The sequence below is a fragment of the Xiphophorus couchianus genome, chromosome 6 (assembly GCF_001444195.1).
Source record: "Xiphophorus couchianus chromosome 6, X_couchianus-1.0, whole genome shotgun sequence".
In the NCBI taxonomy this organism is placed as follows: Eukaryota; Metazoa; Chordata; class Actinopteri; order Cyprinodontiformes; family Poeciliidae; genus Xiphophorus; species Xiphophorus couchianus.
This window is the reverse complement of record NC_040233.1, coordinates 12,058,247-12,078,720: the sequence shown is the minus strand read 5'-3', so window position 1 is coordinate 12,078,720 and position 20,474 is coordinate 12,058,247. Positions and strand designations below refer to the sequence as shown.

General features: G+C 38.9%; 1 protein-coding gene across 1 annotated transcript in view; it reads left to right on the top strand.

Annotated features, from left to right (window-relative positions):
- The window catches only part of LOC114146704 (potassium/sodium hyperpolarization-activated cyclic nucleotide-gated channel 2), a 38,814-nt gene that overhangs the window by 2,100 nt on the left and 16,240 nt on the right, over positions 1-20,474 (top strand). The window contains exons 2-4 of the mRNA XM_028020993.1: positions 2,390-2,813; positions 6,431-6,592; positions 17,774-17,992. Coding sequence (XP_027876794.1) covers positions 2,390-2,813; positions 6,431-6,592; positions 17,774-17,992 — 805 coding nt within the window. The remainder of the gene's footprint in view (positions 1-2,389; positions 2,814-6,430; positions 6,593-17,773; positions 17,993-20,474) is intronic.

Sequence of the window (20,474 nt, the reverse complement as noted above, 5' to 3'; positions counted from 1 at the left end):
AAAGGTATTGGGGCTTAGAAAAGCGGCGGGTTTTATTAATGTGGGCTGAAACCCGGCTGAGGATCAGCACCACAGGGAGTGGACAGCTCCCCTCCTTCTTTCTCGGCACCATTCATGTTTGGCCCACTTGTATCACATAACGCCGAGTCAGATGAGCACTAAAAGCCAAACTTGAAAACAACTGTCCGGATATAATTCGATGACGAGTCACTTAAGAGATCCCTCACACCCACACAATTAGACGTTTCGGCTGCTCGCCCCCTTCTCCCCGCCTCTCACGCCGTTTCTTATTCTCATTAAGGCTCAGCAGCAAAGTTGCATCAAATATTATCTTCGTGGCGTGTATTTATTTTGCAGGAAGCAGAGCTTAGTCGCAGTGTAATGACTCAGCGCTGCACCTGTCCTGCAGAGCTTCCTCTGACGGGCTGAAACCTCACGCCTTTTCTCCTCCATCCCCATCTCCAGACCCTTACATCACCACTATTTACGCGATTTGCCTGATAAAATAAACTAAACTCATTCTGGCAACACTTGATTACCAGTTTTCCCCCCTATTAGTTGTGCTGCTTTGTTCTAAATTGATGTTTAATTATGGTAAAATGTTGTAAATCACATGGCTCTATTGACATCAGACATTGGGCAACTAATAATAGTTTTTTTTAACGTTTTTATCTGCGTTTTTCTGACTGCTTTTCCCTTTTTCTTGCCGTTTTTTCACCAAACTTTTCATTTAAGTGTTTACGTCTGTTCTATATAATTGCAACAAAAGCAATAGAGTTACATGTGATTTTTTTAAAGGAAACATTGGCAACGCTAAGACACTAATTTACTGGGAAAAAAAAAAAAAAAAAAAGTTTGGCCTACTTCAAAAACAACAAAAGAAGAACAATCAGTCTGGTTTATATCTTTGATTGCTACCAGTAGGGCTTTCTATTCTGTCCATTTCCCTAAGAAAACCTACTTAGTTTATGCCTGTTTAAAATTTATTCTACCTATTTTATCAATTGAGTTCCGAAAATAAAAAACAATAAAACACATGCAATGAAGATGACTCCAGAGATGCACCAATCCATTGGCTAATCATTGAAACGGGACAGTTTTCACTTAATTAACTTTTTTGCCTGTTAACTGGCAGGTCAAATCCAGACAATCATTCCATTAAACGCATCAAAATGTCAGACAGTACAGGATTCAGTCTTTAAACACATGCAGATGTGCTTTGAAGGACATTTTACTACTTGGTGAAAATCAGCTGAAGGTGTGAGTTGTGCTTTTGTTGCTTAAATGGAGATAAACTTGCAATTTCTTCCTTTTGAGTTGGAATCAAAAGGACTATCTCTATCAATTGAGCCGGAGCCTTTCTTTTTGTCTTTATTTGTGTGTTAGACATTAGTGAAATGCAACTGGTCGAAATTGTAACCAGCAGGTCAGTCCTCAGACAGAAAAACTTAGAAATTGTTATTAACCAAGAAAAGAACAATAAAGTCTCTCCCTCCTGTGCTGCATTTTACAAACATAAGAATAAAAATAAAAACTTGTGCAATTTTCTGGCAGCAGAGAAGGTGAACGATGACAATGTAAAAAAATAAACAAACAACTCAATCAAGGTTAGGTGAAGCAGAATGTACTTACTTTAAAATCATTGGAAAAATCAGATAAAGACTGAAAAAAACTAAATTTTCCCCATTTAAAGTTATTTCATTACTTAACTACTATGCATAATAAAATACATACATCAAGCATGGCATTATGACCAATACAGGCACATTGACTGCAACACAATGTACATTCTTTCTGTCAGAAGCAGGATTAACTTCCTGAGCATTATTAGCTACAGTAGCTCATCTGTTGCATTGGACCACAAAAGTCAGTTTTTGCTTCCCAAGTGCATCAGTGAACCTGTGACGGACTCACCACTCTTCCTTACGTTGACCAAAGTTATTAGATATTGATAGCAGTAGATTGGGAACACTGTGCAGGAGCTGCAGTTTTGTAGATGTTCTCACTGACCCAGCTGTGTAGCCGTCACAGTTTGGTCATTATGGATCCTGCTCAAATGATTATACTTTTCAACATCTTTGAGGATAACATCCTAAATAATTTATCCTACCACTCACAAGTGCGACGACAAGTAGAAAATCATTGTTATTTGGTCCATTTAAGTGGTCATAATGTTATGCTTGGTGAGAGTAGCTACTAAGTTAGCTTTACTAATCATAAATATTTGCATTTCTAGGCAGGGAATGATTAAATATTGCACTTTGCTCCTGGTTTTCCATCCTGAGTTTATAACTTTTCTTTTCTTGCCTGATCTGACTCTGTGTTTGTCTCGCTCTTCTTCCCCTCACTGCGGCACGCCCGGCGTTGCTCACCACTCCAAACGACTCAGGTTCTATTGGGATTTTACAATGTTGCTGTTCATGGTGGGCAACCTGATCATCATCCCCGTGGGCATCACTTTTTTCAAAGATGAAACCACAACGCCCTGGATCATCTTCAACGTTGTCTCCGACACCTTCTTCCTCATGGACCTGGTGCTCAACTTTCGCACTGGAATCATCATCGAGGACAACTCAGACATCATTTTGGACCCTGAAACTATAAAGAAGAAGTACCTAAAAACTTGGTTTATTGTAGACTTTATCTCCTCCATCCCGGTGGATTACATATTCCTCATAGTGGAGAAAGGGATTGACTCGGAGGTGTACAAGACGGCTCGGGCCCTGAGGATTGTCCGCTTTACCAAGATCCTAAGTCTTCTGAGGCTGCTGAGGCTCTCCAGATTAATACGCTACATTCACCAGTGGGAAGAGGTAAGAACATGTTTGTAGAGTTGCACTTATTGATTATAATGCTGACAGACACAGAGGACAGCGTGTCCCTTGTAGTTTAGGATAAGAGGGCTCTGATTTGTCTCCAATATGCTGGTCCTGGCTCACGACCAAGTGGACAATCTGCCTCTTAATCTGCTCCAAGTAGCCTGCTCTCCTTCACCTGAAGGCGGCTTTATTGATGCTGTCACTTGCCAACTTGAGAAAAACAGGTTCCTGACAAATACAAGAATAAAACGAATTTGGAGCACTGACAAAAAAAACAAAAAACAGGGTCCATGGCACATCTGCCTCGGTGACCTTGCAGTCCTGCCCGTGGCAACAGGCAGTCTAATAAGCAGCCTATTATCAGGGCAAACATAGTTAATCAATTAAGGCACCACAGGTGGAGCAGCAGAGGTGGAGGATAATGATAATATTCAGCACTGCAGGGGCCATTGGCTGTGATTAGACATGTCACAAATTAATTACAAACTGCACCACCGATCAAATGACCGGGCAATTTATAGACCCAAATACGGAAAACTACATTATGGGACCATATGTAAATAAAAAAACAAATGCTGTAAGGGAACGAGTGTGACATACACAGGGCTACTCTAGCTAGCAGTTGTTTTGCAGAACAAATTCCTTGTTGGAGTTTTCTGTTAAATATTTGTAACGTGCTTACAATACAAAAGCAACACAACTAAAAATATGACTCATCTATACACTTAGAAATTATTTTCTTTAAAAAAATCTTTCTGTAACCTGATGTAGATTTCTGAAAAGTGCTTAACAAAGAAAGCTGTTTGGAAGATTTTACTGAACAGAATTTAAAAATCACAATTAGAAGAATTTCTACTTCTAGGAATACACAAAGTGCTCAAAGGAGTTTTCTACAAAAACTGTTTTGTTTTTGTCCTGACATGATTTCAGGGAGGTGGTGGTCTTTTACAAACTCTCACTGTGTATTTGTAATGGACCCTCACCTACAAGGGTCTAGAATGTTCGAATATAAAGAGACTCCACAGATTTATATTTATATTATTTATATTAATAGGCCCTAAACATAGATTATTGGGTGGCTGGATGGTTACTCAGATCAAATATGAAAAATGACATTAAATTTAAAATTAATATTTCAAATGTCATTTTTTTTTAGCATCATAATGCATTTATCTATTATCTTTATAAAAAAAAACACATTTAAAACACTTTTACAACTTATGGAAGAATCTAATATTCCAAAAATATTTATTTTTGTATTCATTCAATAACTTCAGTCTAAATTATGAGCTTATTATTATTATTACACTTTTTAAGAGACAAAAAAAAAAGGAAATTATGACTGTTGTCCTACTGTTTAGAGATAAATCTAATTTATTAAACTTGCTAAGTTTAGTTCATTAGTAGTTGCGTCACAGATTTTATCCACTTCATAGATAATCAACGTACAGAGGAGGGCCAGGATCATGACACACACCTGGAAGATTAATAAAGAACAAACTAAAGAAAGAGGCGGCTTTAAACTATTACTTGTGAGATTCCTGTTTAATATAGATAAGCATTAATGACTACAACAGACTGTTAAGAATTGCTTAGGGAGGATTCAAGCAATAATGACTTCTCACACAGATTACATTTTGAGTTTTGAGATGAGGATATTTAGATTTAGTGTTTTACCTGTAATATTGCATTAGCAAATGAATATTTGTTAGTTCTAGTAAAAAACATGAGGCAAATTCTGCTGAGTGGCAATGATAAAAATCAAACTTTATAAAATATAAATAGCAATGTGTTCCCACTGGTAATTGCTCTTAAACATATTCTCCAGCACTGTCAGCAGGTCTGGTGGATGCAAACCAATTAAAATATCAATTTAATTCATTTCAATACAATTCAGTTTATTTTTTTAAAGAAGCAAATGTCCTTTCAAGGCACAAGTTATTTCAATTTAGTCACACAAACATTCTAATTGATCCTACTCATCAAACAGTGCATAAAGCTCAGTAAACTTGCAGGTCGGTAGCTTATTCCCTTGTCTCTCAAATGAGATTTTAAAAAGGCATTCTTCCATGAAGGAGAGGTTCGACTGTATTTCCTCATGAATTCAGAATCTCAAGTTTTAATACTGCAAGAACACAAAGTAGTGCAACTTCTAAAATTGTCAACACAGCTGATTTATTTTCTTTCTTGACCTTACATTAAGGAAATTGTCTTCATCAGGAAGCTCCACAGGCAGATATTTCAAAAGAAGACATGAAAAGTCATTAAATTTTATGTTGTACTACGAGTTATGGGCAGAATGGTGTTCCTCCTTGGAGTACATCCTTCTTTGAAGGAGAGCCTCAGTCTGGGACACAAGCGGTCCGGTGGAGTCATGAGATCACTCCACTCTTCGTCTGTGGCACCGTCGGCAGGCCGGCGTTGGCATTTTGCAGCAGTGAACGGCACAGTGGGGCTCGGCTGCTCACTTGACCTTTGGATAATTGGATTTCTGAAGATGTGATGTGATAGCACGCACACTGATACACACATAGTGTTGCATGACGGGAACTGATACAAGGCATGCATGGGAAATGAGGGAAGATTGGATGTCGAGTCAGTTGCTGAGATGGTGCAGGAAACGGTCAGTTCATATTTCTGGTTTTTGAACTCATCTTTTCTGTGCTATATGGAGGATTTGGGAAATTGGGCTTGAAGCAATTTTTAGTCTTTCAAGCATTTTAGAGCTGTCCATGGCACTGAACGTCTTCAGCAAGTAAGACAACACAGCTGCGTGCAGCACAGTGTCACCTCGTGTGTCCTGATGAAACACGACCACGCTCTCCATTTTTTCAGTTCCTGACAGATAGAAGCTGACAGTGAAAACCTCATAAAGGTTAAAGCTGCATTTAGAAAGATCAGTGCATGTGATTCATGTCCAGTTTTGTTCTCCTTCACTCCTATCACCAAGTATCACTTCTCTGTGCGGCACTGAGTAAGAAGTGACCCACTTCCTTCGGAGTCGACTCCGTCAGACAGTCACACGTGTTTTCCTGCGAACGGGGGCCGTCAGCATCACACGTTTACACCTCTCGCTAAATTATTTTTGCATCCAGGCAAACTAAGCAGCGTCACGGCGAGGTTTCTCCGGGTCATTTGGGGGATGATTGACCTAACGGGCTGCTCAGAGGCTGAGGGTGATTGATGCTTGAGACGACCCAGACTATCAGTTCTTCAGGATCACGATGGTCCCTGTCCATCACTCTGTGGATGAGTGCAAGTCTATGTGCTGACATATCTGTCTCTGCCGTTAGTTGGATCGTTGTGCTGGCAGGCTTGCGTGAGTGCAGCATGGCTGTGACTGGAGCCTGTGCGTGATGGAGACTCTGACTGATGTAATGTATCTCTGTGTGAAAAGTGTCTTGCCCGCTCCTGCTGCGTTTGAGCTAGGACTGATGGTCCATCACTCCCTCTGATCATTAATCAAACCTGGCTTGATCCAGAATAGTTGAATGTGATGCCAGTTTGCAAAACAGCGATTGAAGGCTCTCGGTTTGATTTACTCTGCCTTTCTTTTCCTTATACTTCAAATATGCTTTCACTCCTATTCGCGTTTTATGGTCACACTCCAGATCTTCCATATGACCTACGACCTGGCCAGCGCGGTGATGCGGATCATCAACCTGATCGGCATGATGCTGCTGTTGTGCCACTGGGACGGCTGCCTACAGTTCCTGGTCCCCATGCTGCAGGACTTCCCTTCAGACTGCTGGGTTTCCCTTAACAAGATGGAGGTATGTGTGAGAGAGAGAATCAGGTCTGTGTGAAAAGTGTCAAAGTTATTTTCCTAACAATAAGCGGAATAACTCATTTAAACGATGAGAGGGGAAAACTGCACAAAACCAGGATGTCTGATTTTTCTACATCTGCTGAAGGGTGAAAAAACATCTTCTATTATGCAAAAGGGGCCACACCTCTTGAACTCTTTCAAGGTTTTATTGAAGTTTTATTTTTGTGATGAACCAACATAAAGCAGTTTGTCATTGGGCAGTGAGGGGAATTAGATGGTTTTCAAAACCTTTTACACAAAAAATGTAGAAGACGTGGCTTGTTTTTACTTTAGTATGACAGAGTCGCCCCCAAATAAAACCTTAATTACAAAAACCAATGACCTGTAGAAGTCAAAATATTATCAAATAATTTACATTTATGCAACTTGTCATTTCATTATTCTTATTAAACATTAGTGTACAAACAACATAATTTTTTTCAGATGTTTAAAAAAGGTGTCTCACTTCTGCGAAGGCGTGAGAGAAACATTATGTACATATTTAAGCCTACATGTATTTCTGAACCTGCATAGATGAGAGAAAACTCACAATAAATTCATATTTAATTGAAGTACATTTTTCTATTTGCACATCCTGGAGAAATATGGGTTCAAATGCATCAATAAAAGCCCAGAATTAATATGACATTCATGTCAATGATAGTAAAACTTTAAAGGTAGAGCCTTGTCAATTTAAAAATCAGCTTAATGGACCTCTATGTAATAAAGACTGATATTCAATTTCTTCAAATTGAGACAAAAAGTGCAGAACTGGATGTACGACCTCAGATTACAGATTAAACTGTGTCTGCTTGAAACTGGAAGTAGGAGTACTCTGCATTTTTCAGTACAAATTTCTTATACAGAGAGCAATATGATGCATTCAGTACGACCCCTGATGTACATTTAACCTGGTTTCACTGCCTGAAAATTCAGGATCTTAATTATTAAAAATGAATAGTATAATGAACATCATTAAAAGAGACAGAAATCTCTGCCATATGCACCTGCTTAGCATTACATTGCTTGGTAGCATACATTATTAGTCTGGCTGATGTTTGCTGCTCATATGCTCCCACTTCTCTAACGGAGAAAATCCCTCATAACACCATGTTTTGCGGTGCCGTTTAGCCCGTGTGACAGAGAACAGTCAAAGTTTGCCAGTGAAGAAGCACAGAAAAGGAAGCTAGAGATTTAAGCGCACCTCTCGGTCCCCCCTGCGCCTCCACTTCAGTGCCGTGGGGTGATGACAGGAAAGATAAAAGGGGGGAACAGAGGGATGTGGGGAATATGGCCCGGCAGCTGGGCTCTTTGTTGCCATGTCTCTCTCTTGGAGATAAAAGCCGGTTGTTTATAGGCCTGTCTGTCATGGCTGCCTTTTACTGTGCAAGGAAAGACCACACCGACCCGGACACGAGGCGGTTGTCCAAATTGTTTTGTAAACAGATTGAGTCCCGCTTCAAGACCACTCTGAGTCGGGCAAGACTCCTCGTAAATTTCCGTGTTGAGGTTTTTCTGGCTGAGACTTCTGACTCTCTGTTTTAGGGTCTACAGATGTAACTCCTGGAGGAGACGTAATCTGATAGCAGATCCTGCATAACTGTTTGTAATGTATGCAATACTGATATGTAGATATTATATTTTCACTGAAATTGATTTAGTATGATGTTTTCATTCATGAGTTGTTTGATTTGTCTTGTTTGATCTGCACAAAAACTGCACTGACAAAGGACTCAGACGGTGGAAAGATGTCATGATTTGTAGTTTTTCTTTGATTATTTAGGAGAATTGAAATGTAGGGTCATTTTTAGTGAATAAGATTATAAATTGAGAGGTTACAATAAGGAGTTCCTCGGTGCAAATCCCAGCTGGTGCCTTTTGCACACTTCATCTCTTCACATCCACAAACCTTGACATAATTGTCAAGTGGATCAAAAAAATACATATTTGTTTTCTTTTTTATTTGCAAAACATGTCTTAAACATGTGTCTCACATTTGAATTCAATCCTACACCTAGTTAATACTTTCAGGAACAGCCTTTGACTGTAATTAGAGCAATAGTGGAAGCTCAGTTAGACTGGATAGAGAGCACATCTATACATAAAGGATCAATGCTGAAATTTCTCAAATGGAAATACATCTGGACTTTGACTGGTCCATTTTGATACAGGCTTTGATTTAAGGCCTCCAGTTGCAGTTTTGACTGCATGTTTAGGGTTGTGGTCCTTTATCACACTGTTTGAAGTTTTTTTCCAACCTCTAACAGGCTTTCTTGTAGGATTGCCCCGTATTTAGCTCCTTTCATCGTCTCATCTCATCTACTGACAAACAACAAAAAACATTCCTGCAGCTCAAAGGCTTTTGCAGAACACCTGGATTTATACTGAAATTAAAACATTTACTAAATAAGGGATTTCTGAAGGCAAGTTGATGAACCTTGTTTTTCTTTTGCATGGGTATCAGTAATAAAGGATTCTACATGGAAATGCACGCCACACTGTTTATATTTTTCTTATATGCAGCTTTGGAAAAAAATAAGAGACCACTTAAAATGATCAGTTTCTCTGATTTAACATTTTAAAGGTACATGTTTGAGTAAAATGAAACTTTTGTTCTATGAACTACTGACAACATGTCTGAATTGCCAAGCAAAACTTTAGTATCTATTTGCAGAAAACGAGAAATCTTCAAAATAACAAAGAAGATACAATGCTTTCAGACCTCAAATAATGCAAAGAAAACAAGTTCATATGCATCTAGAAAAAATACAAATGTTTTAACTTGGGAAGAGTTCAGAGATAAATTCTTGGTGGAATAACCACAAGGTTTTCAGTGGAGTTTCAATGGAGTGGTCTCTTAATTTTTTCCAGGCTTGTATTATTTGGACATTTTTCTTTGCACACAGTTTCTTTGAACATATTTTTTCACTTCTCACATATGAAAAAATATATAGAATCTAACTGTAAACAATTTGTAATTTGAAAGAGAAACTGATCAGGTGAAGAGCAGCTGTGTCACACCTTCATACCATTTTTATTTTACTTCAATTACACATCAAATCAAAGCGTCCCCTGTACTAATTTCTCATGCTTGACTTGTACATCTGAGTCTATTTGCCATCGTTCTGGATATAACCTTGTGCTGTGAGAGTTTAAAGAAGTGGATGCTGAAGTTTGAGGTGGACAGGTCACTGACTCCTTTAGTGCTCTCTTCGCTTCATAATCAGAGAGAGTCTCCAGAGAGCCATCGCTCTCAAACGAAAGAGACGCCATGGCACGGTGCAGGCTGCATAGAGCCACCAGAGACCACCCTCCTATTGAGTGCCTGACAACTTGTGACAGTCGCTATTGTGCTGGAGCCGGCCCTCCATCCAGCCCCACTGCCCCCAGCGACTAGGGAAGTGTCAAGCTCAGACGCAGGAGCCATGGAGGACTTTTAGAACAACCTGTCCTCAAGTGACGTCCACCAACCAGTTAATGAAATCTGTCAAGCTTCTCCTGGCTCAGGCAGTAAAGGTTGTTTCCAACCTGCACCCTAAAAGCAGTGCCATGAAAGAGTGGCTGCCTCAGCATGCAAAGATAACCTGAATAAATACAACACGCAATTTTCAAATTCTGATTTTAGTTATTGAGGAACAAATCTTTCCTAACCAGCTTGGCACTATGTGAAAAAGTAATTGCCCCTAAACTTAATAATTTGTCGTGTAACTCTTGGTGTTGTGCAAAACTTCAAGCATAACTGGCAAGAAATCTTTTACACCAGGAACTTAGACTCACTCTTCTTTATTACTTTAAAGAGGAGGCTATTATGTATTTTCAAGACTCCTGGTACCATTTTATACCATAGACAGGTAACTACAGCTGCCATCAGTTTTAAAGAAAATACGGTATATATCAAAAACAACTTAAAAAACATTGGACTTCACAGCATAGTTGTGTAACATGTTGAAATTGGCCCCTGTCTCTTTAAGAACATCCTACCTTTTCTGATACTCCCCCTTCAGCACTGCATTACAGCAATGTCCACTGATAACATTTAAAACTACTAGGAACCTTGTAGTTTCTTTCTTATTGTTGAATCATAAACAGTGATTTTGAGTGAGGAAAGTGCAACCTGCAGTATGTTAGATGTTGTTCTGGGTTCCTTTGTGAACTCCTGGATGATTCATCAATGCACCTTTGGGGTAAAATTGGTTGGAAAGCCAGTTTTTGAACAGTTCACCAATATTCCAGATTTTCTCCTTTTTTTTAGTTAATGGCTCTCACTGTAATTTGCTGCACGCCCAAAATCTTTAAAAAATGTCCTTAAAATTGAAAACATGCCAGTAACTTTGTTCTTCTTCTGTTCTTGAATTGGTTTAAATTGGAGCCTGGTGTTGCTCTTGTGAGGTACCTGTTTTTTTTTGTCAGACATGTTATGTTTAAATTATTTCTTGGGGAGTTATAGTTAATTCATGATTTAGCGAGCTCAGACAATACATTCTCACATAAGATAAAAGTAGTTTGGATATATTTTACTAAAATTATCATTTGAGAATAAAATTTTGCATATACTCAGATTTTCTTATGATATGAACATTTCTTTCATAGAGTAGAAACAAGAATACTAGGTTAATTGGTCTCTCCAAATTGCCTGTGGGGTTGAGTGCATGGTTGCTGGTCTTGTGTTTCTGTTACCCAACCTGTTCAGGGTTCAATGGCAACAGGAAATAAACAACTCACCTTCAAGCCCTGCAAAAATAAGTGAGTATAAACGATGAAAGGATGGATTTGAAACATTACAGGGTTACGGCAAAAACAGAAGAAATCTATAAATTTGAAATACTTTTCCACAGCATATCTAAGATTGTACTATCCTTAAATATCATTGCCATGATAAAGTGAGGTAGTGAGTTTTACTTCCCCACAGAGACAACACAGAAATAATTTTGACAGCAGCGCTAACTGACAGACACTGACAGAGCGTCGAGTTTCAGCTGTGTAATTACAACTCTATGTGCACCCATCCTCCGATGTATCTTCATCACAGAGACATCTCGTCCCCATTATTCTCTCTGCCATCAGCAGGAGGGGCTTCAACACAGGGTGGTCTCCAGATCAAGAAACAATCACTACGTATGTCGGTAAATCACTTTATTTATGTGCAGCTAATATTTTGGACTAGACAGCAGCACTACAGTTCTGCTGTGCATTGCAGATCTGATTTAACACACTCACTGGTGTCAGTAACAAAGTGTAGACATGAGAAATGCAAGTTGGTGTTTGACCTAAACAAACAAACAAGAGGCAAGGGAGCCTATTTGCTTCCTGGTTGGAGGAAAAAAAAACCTGTTAGCTAGGATTTTAATTGTCGAATCTCAGCTGTTTGCTTGTATAAAAACCGATAAACAAAGAACCCTGGTTTCTTCCCTCTGGGATTTTTAAAAATGATAATATTAGTTATTTCTCTGAAGAAGCTCTTCATGTCTAAAAGAAGCGTTGCCACGCCATCGTTTGCAGCACAGGTCAGAAGTTAGCACAAGAATTAGCATAAAAGCCATCAGTCAGGGGCTTTTAATGATGCACTTCCTGGTAAGTGATTCAGTGATTGTACCGAGCACCACTTCAATTCATTTTAAAAAACAGAATTAGGTGCAGAAATTTGAATTTATTGTGGGTTTATTTCTAAAAGGATAAACACAGATCACAAGATTTAGACTTTTAAACAGCTTATTCCTCAGCCATCAAGCTTCATGCTGCTTAACTGTCAGTGACTCTTTTTCTTGTTTTTCTTGTGCTATTTCGTTCATTTGTACAGATTTTTATGCCTCTAAAATATTTTCTTGTTTTAACACTTTTACATCCAATGTTTTATATTTACTGCAGTGCTTCTAATTTTTTGAAGCCACTTAAATCTAATCTTGCTCGTGTGTGCACTGCAAAGTGTTAAAAATGAATGTCAACAAAGTGTATATCCGTAGCAAGTTAAACCCCAGCCACGTTCTTTTGTAGAAATCAACAAGCTTCTTGAAGGATTATCGGTGGACATTTGACTGATTGTCTTATAAGAAATGATAGATTTCAGATTCAGTTTGGTTTGTCTCTTGTCACAAATGTGCCTTTGAAAAAATATCCAATCTTGTAGTTGTGGGCAAATTAAGTTTCCTTCATCTGACACGATTGTTTGTCTCAGGTGAGTGGGAAATTGTTCATGATACTTAGTAACAACCCAGCAGCCACAAATGGATCAAGGCCAAAATAAACTGGGAGATACTGGGCACCAGTGCCTTCAAGCATGGCTCAAAGTGGCTCTGACTTATCTAATGCGTGCTACTGGAGCGCGTTATGGTTGGAGGACACATGATTGAGCTGCCAAAAGCCTGGTAGTGGCTGCATTATGCTGAGGTTCTTCTATGTTTCTACAAGCATTAATCAAAGAAGGTTGAAACTGGGATGAAGGATAACTAGACAGCCAAACACATAGTGAACTGGACACTGTTGGGTGTCGCTGACCTTACTGAACTTTATTGAGCATTTATAGACAATGCTTAAAACTGGAAACCTGCCAGTTTAAATTATCTCTACCATTTCTGCTAAGAAGAGTGGTTAAATATTCAGTCTGAATTATGCAGGGACTACATTAGCTACAAGAAGTGTGTGGTCTAAGTTACAACTTGTCAAACATTAGTGGGAGTTTCTTTCCTTCTCAGTATTATTCTGAAGTTTGTATGTAGTGTCTATATTTGAACCTTTAAAAAAAGAAAATACAGTTACCTTTATTGCTCTAAAACCATTCCACCCTGGGAAAGGAATGATTCTAATAAATTATTAAAAGCCCCAAACTGACCTGACATTCCTGCCCAAGATTACTGTTTGCCAACTTCTTACTAGAACAGTAGGTCAAGTGGCTGCTGACAGCTTTGCTGCCACTTTGTATGGAAACTGCAGGGCCATACTTTGTTTTCAGTCTTTTTTTCTGAAGTTTGACATTTTCTCAAAACTTTGAGCATGGTGGTATTGCTGGAATTTTTTATATAACATTAAAATTATCCTGTTTTTTAAAAACACATCAGGACCAGACGATTTAGTAAGTGTTAAGTTTTTAAACATTGGGCATTACTGTGGTGTCAACCTGCTGTTTCCTTTTACAGATAACACAGTGTGTCCTCTCTATCCTCTCCTGATGTGTTTGTGTTTCCCATCAATCATAGGAAAATACCTGTTTCAGAATAAACTGCTGCAGAGGATGCACAAATACTGAACTTTCACCACAAGGATGCTCTTCCTTCCAGATTTAATATAAGAACATTTCTCAGCCCACACTATAAAGATCCCACACACACCGAGACAGGCGAGTGAAAAAGAGTCTGGAGACAGCGCTGACTTTTCAATAAACTCAGATAACTTTTCAATAAACTCAGATAATAAACTCAGATAAGCCAATAATTTAGTAAACTAAATTATTGGCTTATGGCCTCATGAGAGGCTTTGTTACATGTGTAGGTATCTGTTCAGCTTATCAGCCTCCAAGCTCTGGCATAATTATGCATAATTTCATCTGTTTTTTGACATAGAAAAGAATATGAAAATATAGTTAAGCATTGTGGGCTTGCAACAGTTTAGGGTAAAGGAGATTTGTGGCAAGGAGGTAAAAATAGTGGATGATGGATTTGGTAAAAGCAGTATCCATCCAAGTTTGATTTGAAGAGGAAACAGAGAGGGCATAGTTTCACACAAAAAGTTTTAGAACTATTCAAGTCGTCTTTATCAGAGCAGGTGCCAAGAAGTCCACATCTCAAAAAGATGCAGAAAAACTCCAGTTTAAAAAACATTGTGAGAAAAATCTAAGTGTTTGAGATTCTATTTGCATTTTTTTCCTTTCACATTTAAAATCACCGTTAAAACATTAATGTCTAAATACTAAAGCTGCAAGCTGAAGTTGGACTCACCTGATGTCATTCTGAACCTGCAGAGAACAACGATTAATTCAATAAAGGTTTTCTAATCAATAGATAACAGAGCAACATGCTGGATTTAAAAAACACAAATGTCATGTTAATTCCATCTTTAGGTGGGATCTCAGGGTTTAAACCCTTCATTTGATCAGACTGAGACCAAAGTTGAAGAGGTCATCAAGTTCAGAAGATATCCTCAGAGATGCTGCGATGTTGTATCAATGACCTTGATAAAAGTAACTAACTCCTCTTTGAATTTATGCAGCTCAGAACAAAGTTTTAGCACAACAAGCATCTTTTCCAGAGATGTCTATTGATTTTTGACTAGACAATGAGCGCTGTCTCCTGCATACATTACAGGTGCTGACTTATCACAAGCAGGTAATGCTTGGACAATTTTAAGCAACAACCCTGTATTCAATTTAAAAGATAAGTGAAACAAAATAGCATCAGAATGTTTCATTTCTTTTCATCTTTAACAACAAAAGTCAATTTTTGGTTTCTGCACAGAGAACAACATTGTCAAGATGTGAAAGGTTCCCTGCTGAGAAGCCATAGAAAAGATGGCAGTACCTACTTTCCTAGTAGAAATGTTAGAAGATGTAAATTTAAAAGCATCTAACTGAGGTTAAAGATTGTTGAGTCAGCAAATAGGCCAACCAACCATGACTTTTTAAAATCTTTGTGGAAAAAAGCTTGAATACTTTTTTTTTTCTGCAGTGAATAAAGCCATAAATAGACAATCTTTGTGTATTGCTTGCTTTTCTATAAGTACTGAAATTACTGTAGATTAGATTAATACTGTTTCTGCGGTGCAATTAATTGTGAAAATTATTGAGGGCAATAAAAATCCTCTGCAGACATTTACTGTTAAAATACAACTTTTTAAAATGATTTATGGATGTGTAAAACCAGACTGTCCACTTTGAGATTTAAAGTTTCTCTGTTGCTCCAGTTTCTTTCTGATTTATCTTACGTCCATGTCCACCAAGAGTCTTAGAGTGAGAGCTGATGAGACCAGAAACAAAACAATCTTGACTGTTTACCACGTCAGTCTATTTTACTGATTGTCCCTAAATGTCTAGCAGGCTAAAGGCTTTTAAATTTGTCGATTTGTAAAATTTTGCTTTTTCTGCTGTTGCTATATTGTTGCAAGAAGCATGCTGGACATTCTTAAATATCCAAAACAAAATAAAATCTGGAAAAATATTAGCATTGGCAGCATGTTGTATAAAATCCGGTTATTATCTGATTTGACGGGATATGGGTAATGGTGAATTTTACAATATCACAGTGAAATTGAAGATGAGCAGCTCGTGCAGAGTCTAAGTTAAATGTGCATATTAATTGAGTCATGCATATAAAATTTAAAGGCATAGAGCAACACATTTCAACAAGGTTAAAACTTGATGAAAATACTTTCTACAGACTGAAATCCACAAAACAATATTTTATTGGCAATAGATAAACTTTTAGGAGTTGAATCCAAATCCTTCTCCTCTATACTTCTATAATATTCAGCATATCGAGTCCAAAACAAACACTGATGTTACAAATGAAGTCTCAAAAATGAAAGCATTTTTGCGAGGCCGCATGCACTACAGTGATGTTGCAGCCCACACAAAGACACTCTTTAGAGCTCGGCGAGATGAATGCAAAGCCCTCTCTGTTATCTGGCAGGTTCAAACAGCCTCTGTGCCGCTAATGGAGATGTTGGTTACCGGCAAAGCAAAGGATAGCTCCCAAACTGAGATCCCAGAGGAGAACTGTTGAGACTTAGGTGGATATGGAGTCTCTCCTGCTCTCAATGCTGTGCTATTTCAGAATCAAAGTGCTCACCATTCATATATTATTCAACATGGTTCACTCCACTGTTTCTCTTACTGTTCTCAAACTCACCATTTACTCCCAGCCCACTTGGTGGAGCTGTACGTATTGTTGGAGTTCCCAGTCTCCTTTACTGGTATGTAGTGGCCCCTTATCACTCGGTGGGCCTTTGGCGTTGCTTTGACTGAAACCTTTATGTGGAACATGATCCTCACTTAAAACTTGTGAGGTTTTTTTTTCTTCACTGATCTCTGGGAAAAGTTGAAATTTTTAATTCATCTATTACTGGTAGACTGGGAAAAGTTACGGGGAAGATTAATACCTGTCTCAGGAGCAGCACGACTGACACACACAGTTGGGTTTTTATTTCAGGTTTAATTACCTCAAAATTCACTAAAATGTATATATTAATGATAAATCCCCCCTTTGTAATTATTCATCCCGTCTTTAATCTTAACACCCACCAAGGCCTAATTACAGCCAGACCTCTTCAATTAAAAACATCCCCTAAATGAAACATGTCTGACACAAAGTAGTGGATCTTGAAAAACAAACATCATGGCTCCAGTGAAAATGGTCAGCGTTCCCAGGGGTAGGGAACCGACTAAAATGACTTTCAAGTGCATATTGACAAGGTCAAAGGTCAGTTTCTGTGTACTTCTTAAAACTGCTGATCAGAAAGAACATAAAGCCAAATGAAAGCTTTTTCACAGCTTTGTATTTGGTTTGGTTTTCATGTGTGCCAGCATTTGTCACATAAACTGTTTTTTGTGAAGATAAGTGAACAAAACAAAAACAACGAAAAAAACAGTAATAAATAAAATGCAATCTGATTTACGTTGAATGTGTTTAGCGTTGTGTTAAAGCAATAGTGTTGTTGGGAAAAACAAGGCAGAAGAAGTTTTATTTGTGTTGTTGTAATAGATGTTGTGTTCATCATTGTTCTCACCGAACAACCTTGTTAACGCCTCTTTGTAAATCACAATCGGAAGTTTGCTTTCCGAGCCCCGACTCTCCGTGCAGCGCGGCCCGGTGGCCGCCGCACGCCTGTCTGTGCCTGCAGTAGATTGCTTCTCACAAAGCTATGAAAGGGCATATTTAATGACCTCTCATTATCATCTCTCTGAGGAAATCGTTTCCAAACCGCCTCTACTTCACTGATTAGGCCTCGGAGGATTTCGTTGATGTTGTTTCCACTTCCTCCGTCTTCCCTTCTATTGCAACACAGTCCCGCAAGTTCTCATTTGTGTGAATGCTCTTCCACGACCCGACTGTCCCCAAAGAGTTAGTTAAGCCGTCCTCTCTCCTCAGCCACTTTCTCTTCAAGCATGTCATTTCACTTTATTGAACTACTTGTTTGTCCTATTTTTCTTCTCTTTCCACAGAATGACACTTGGTCAGAACTCTACTCCTTTGCAGTTTTCAAGGCAATGAGCCACATGCTGTGCATCGGTTACGGCCGGCAGGCCCCGGAGAGCCTGTCAGATATCTGGCTGACGATGCTGAGTATGATTGTGGGAGCGACCTGCTATGCCGTCTTTATTGGCCATGCAACAGCTTTGATCCAGTCCCTGGACTCATCCAGACGACAGTATCAAGAAAAGGTGAGGGAGCAACCGCGCCCCATGTCCTCAACACTACATTTACTTTTTTTTTTTTTATTAATGTATAAAAAAAACCACTTCAAAACCTGTTTACATCGCTTCTATTTTCTCAAAAAAAGAAGATGAGATTTGCGAAATTCGCACACTTTGCCAAGCATCAAAGGACAAATGAAATTGATTAAATATGATGAACATCAGACTACCTGAAAACCTCTCACCTTTCCACAGAATAACAGAAAAAAAGTTGTTTTATTTTCCTTTTTGTCAAATGGACAGCAGTCATCAGTATTACTCAGATTTTTCATGGATTTATTGCCTTTGGCTTAGTAAGTTATTAGTTTTCCGATAAGAGAAACTCTGGGAAGAGAGGGAAGTGAACAGTTGTTTGAAACACATAACCAGTTCCTATATGTACACCAGATATCTTTTTTTTGCTTGATGTGCACAGAAAGTTAAGTATAATAACAATAATTTCTCAGGAAGGAAACACTGTGGCCTGGTAATGTTTGATTTTTATGCTTCAGTGTCAGGTTTTATGGTTTTGTGTTGCACAGAGAAAAGTTTTGATATTTCACAAATGAAAATGTCACTAAATTTAACATGAATAATACAAATTGAATATTTATCTAAAACACAGTCCAATCGCTGCGTTACCAGTTTAATATGTAACTTTTCTGATGTTGGAGAGAAGGAATGAAATTACAGGTTTTAATTTTATGTTATTTACTTTCATTTATTTAATTCTCTTCTCTCTGATTGGTGATCGAAGTTATATAAGTTGTCTAAGTTTTACAAATGAATAATTAGTAACACTAATACAGGCGAAACCCACCATAGTTATTCCAGACTCTAAATTCAACAGAAAAATGCAACACCGATTAACCAGAGGAATTTGTTAGGCTATGACCCCAACCCCACATTTATCTCATTCTAGCTGTGAGGTAGTATTTATCATGCACAGCTGTTTCTGTCTTTTGAAACCAAGCCATGCTGCTGGGTGCTGCAGCAGTGGCCTGTGGTGCTCGCAGCTCAGCCTCTCTGTTTCCAAGCAGAGTCTGGCTCGCTGGTGAGCAGGGGCCACGCTGCTGGCTGTCAGCAGCCAATCAGAGGCTGCGGGTGTGTTTGACCAGGTAGAGCCATGCTGCCAGGGGGCTGAGCATATAAAAGCCGTGTGAGTGTGTGCGTGCGTGCGCGTGAGTATGGGTGTGTGTGTGTGTGGTGCGCCCACTCTATGATGTCCCCTTGGGCAGCTGTAGAACTGATGAGGCAGCAGGCCCTTGTGTCCTGCCAATGTCATCCTGAAGGTGACGTAAGCAAGCATGGCTGCCTTCCTTTTAGTCTCTTCCTGATAACTCCCAACCCACACCACACACTGTCTTAAGCTTTTCTACTTCATGTGATATCATCCGCCTCCTGTCCGTATCTCCGTCACCTCGGTGTCTCCACCTGGTTTTCTGCTTTATCGCTTTCCTCCATCGCGCTCCCTCCTCACCTCCTGATCTGAATTTCTCTCTGTTTTCTCGTCTTCTGCATCCTCTGTCCTCTCTGCTGGTGGTGTCCTTGAAAGGTGCGGAGCTGCTGCTGTACGGCTGCTACAGGGAGTGAAGCAAGGGGGAGGGGAAACCTGTGGGAGAAGGAGTACTGGATATTTGAGGGCTGTGTCTTTTACATTTTAGTCGAGGGGTTGTTTTATATACAGCTATTGTTGTTAGAGACAACTGTGGTACAATAAAATGGTCAATAAATTAGTTTGTAGAGAGAAATTACGAAATAAACCAACTCAGGATGGTGAGTAATTGTGAAGTGGAAGGAAAATAAAACACTGTTTTAATTTTTTTGCAATTATAAATCTGTAAAATGTAGTAAGTATTTGTAGCGAGGCTCGTCTGAGTCACTACTTTTGAAAACCAACTTTTGTTGCAATTGCAGTTGCAGCTCTTGCACGTCTCTACCAGGTTTAGGAAGGTTTGGCTTCTCAAGCTGGATGTAAAATGTCTGTTAACAGCAGCTTTCAGGTTGACAGATTCTCAATTGTATCTCCATCTGGACTTGGACTAGGCCACTCCAACACAACAATATTCAGCATTTTTCTAAAAACGATTTCATTGTTTAGCATCAGTGTCCTGCTGGAAGACGAGCCTCCATCTTGCAGTCTGTACCAGGTTTCCTTCCAGGGCTGCTGTCCGTCCCTCTTTGAGTCAACTCTGTCAGATTAGGTGGACTGTCCCTTCTTGGTAGGTTTGTACTTATGCTAAACTCCCTGAATTTTAGGTGATGGATGGAACAGAGCTTCCTGACATGTTTAAAGCTTGAAATTTTCTTTTATTATTTGGCCTGCTTTTAAATTCCCTGCAGCTAGTCCGACACTTTAAGCTTTTAGTAAAAATATTTGTGAGATTTTAAAGCCTGATCAGGGACACAACATAGAGGATCAGCTTTATATCATGAATTTGTATTAATTTTTAAAGGATAGACTGCTGAA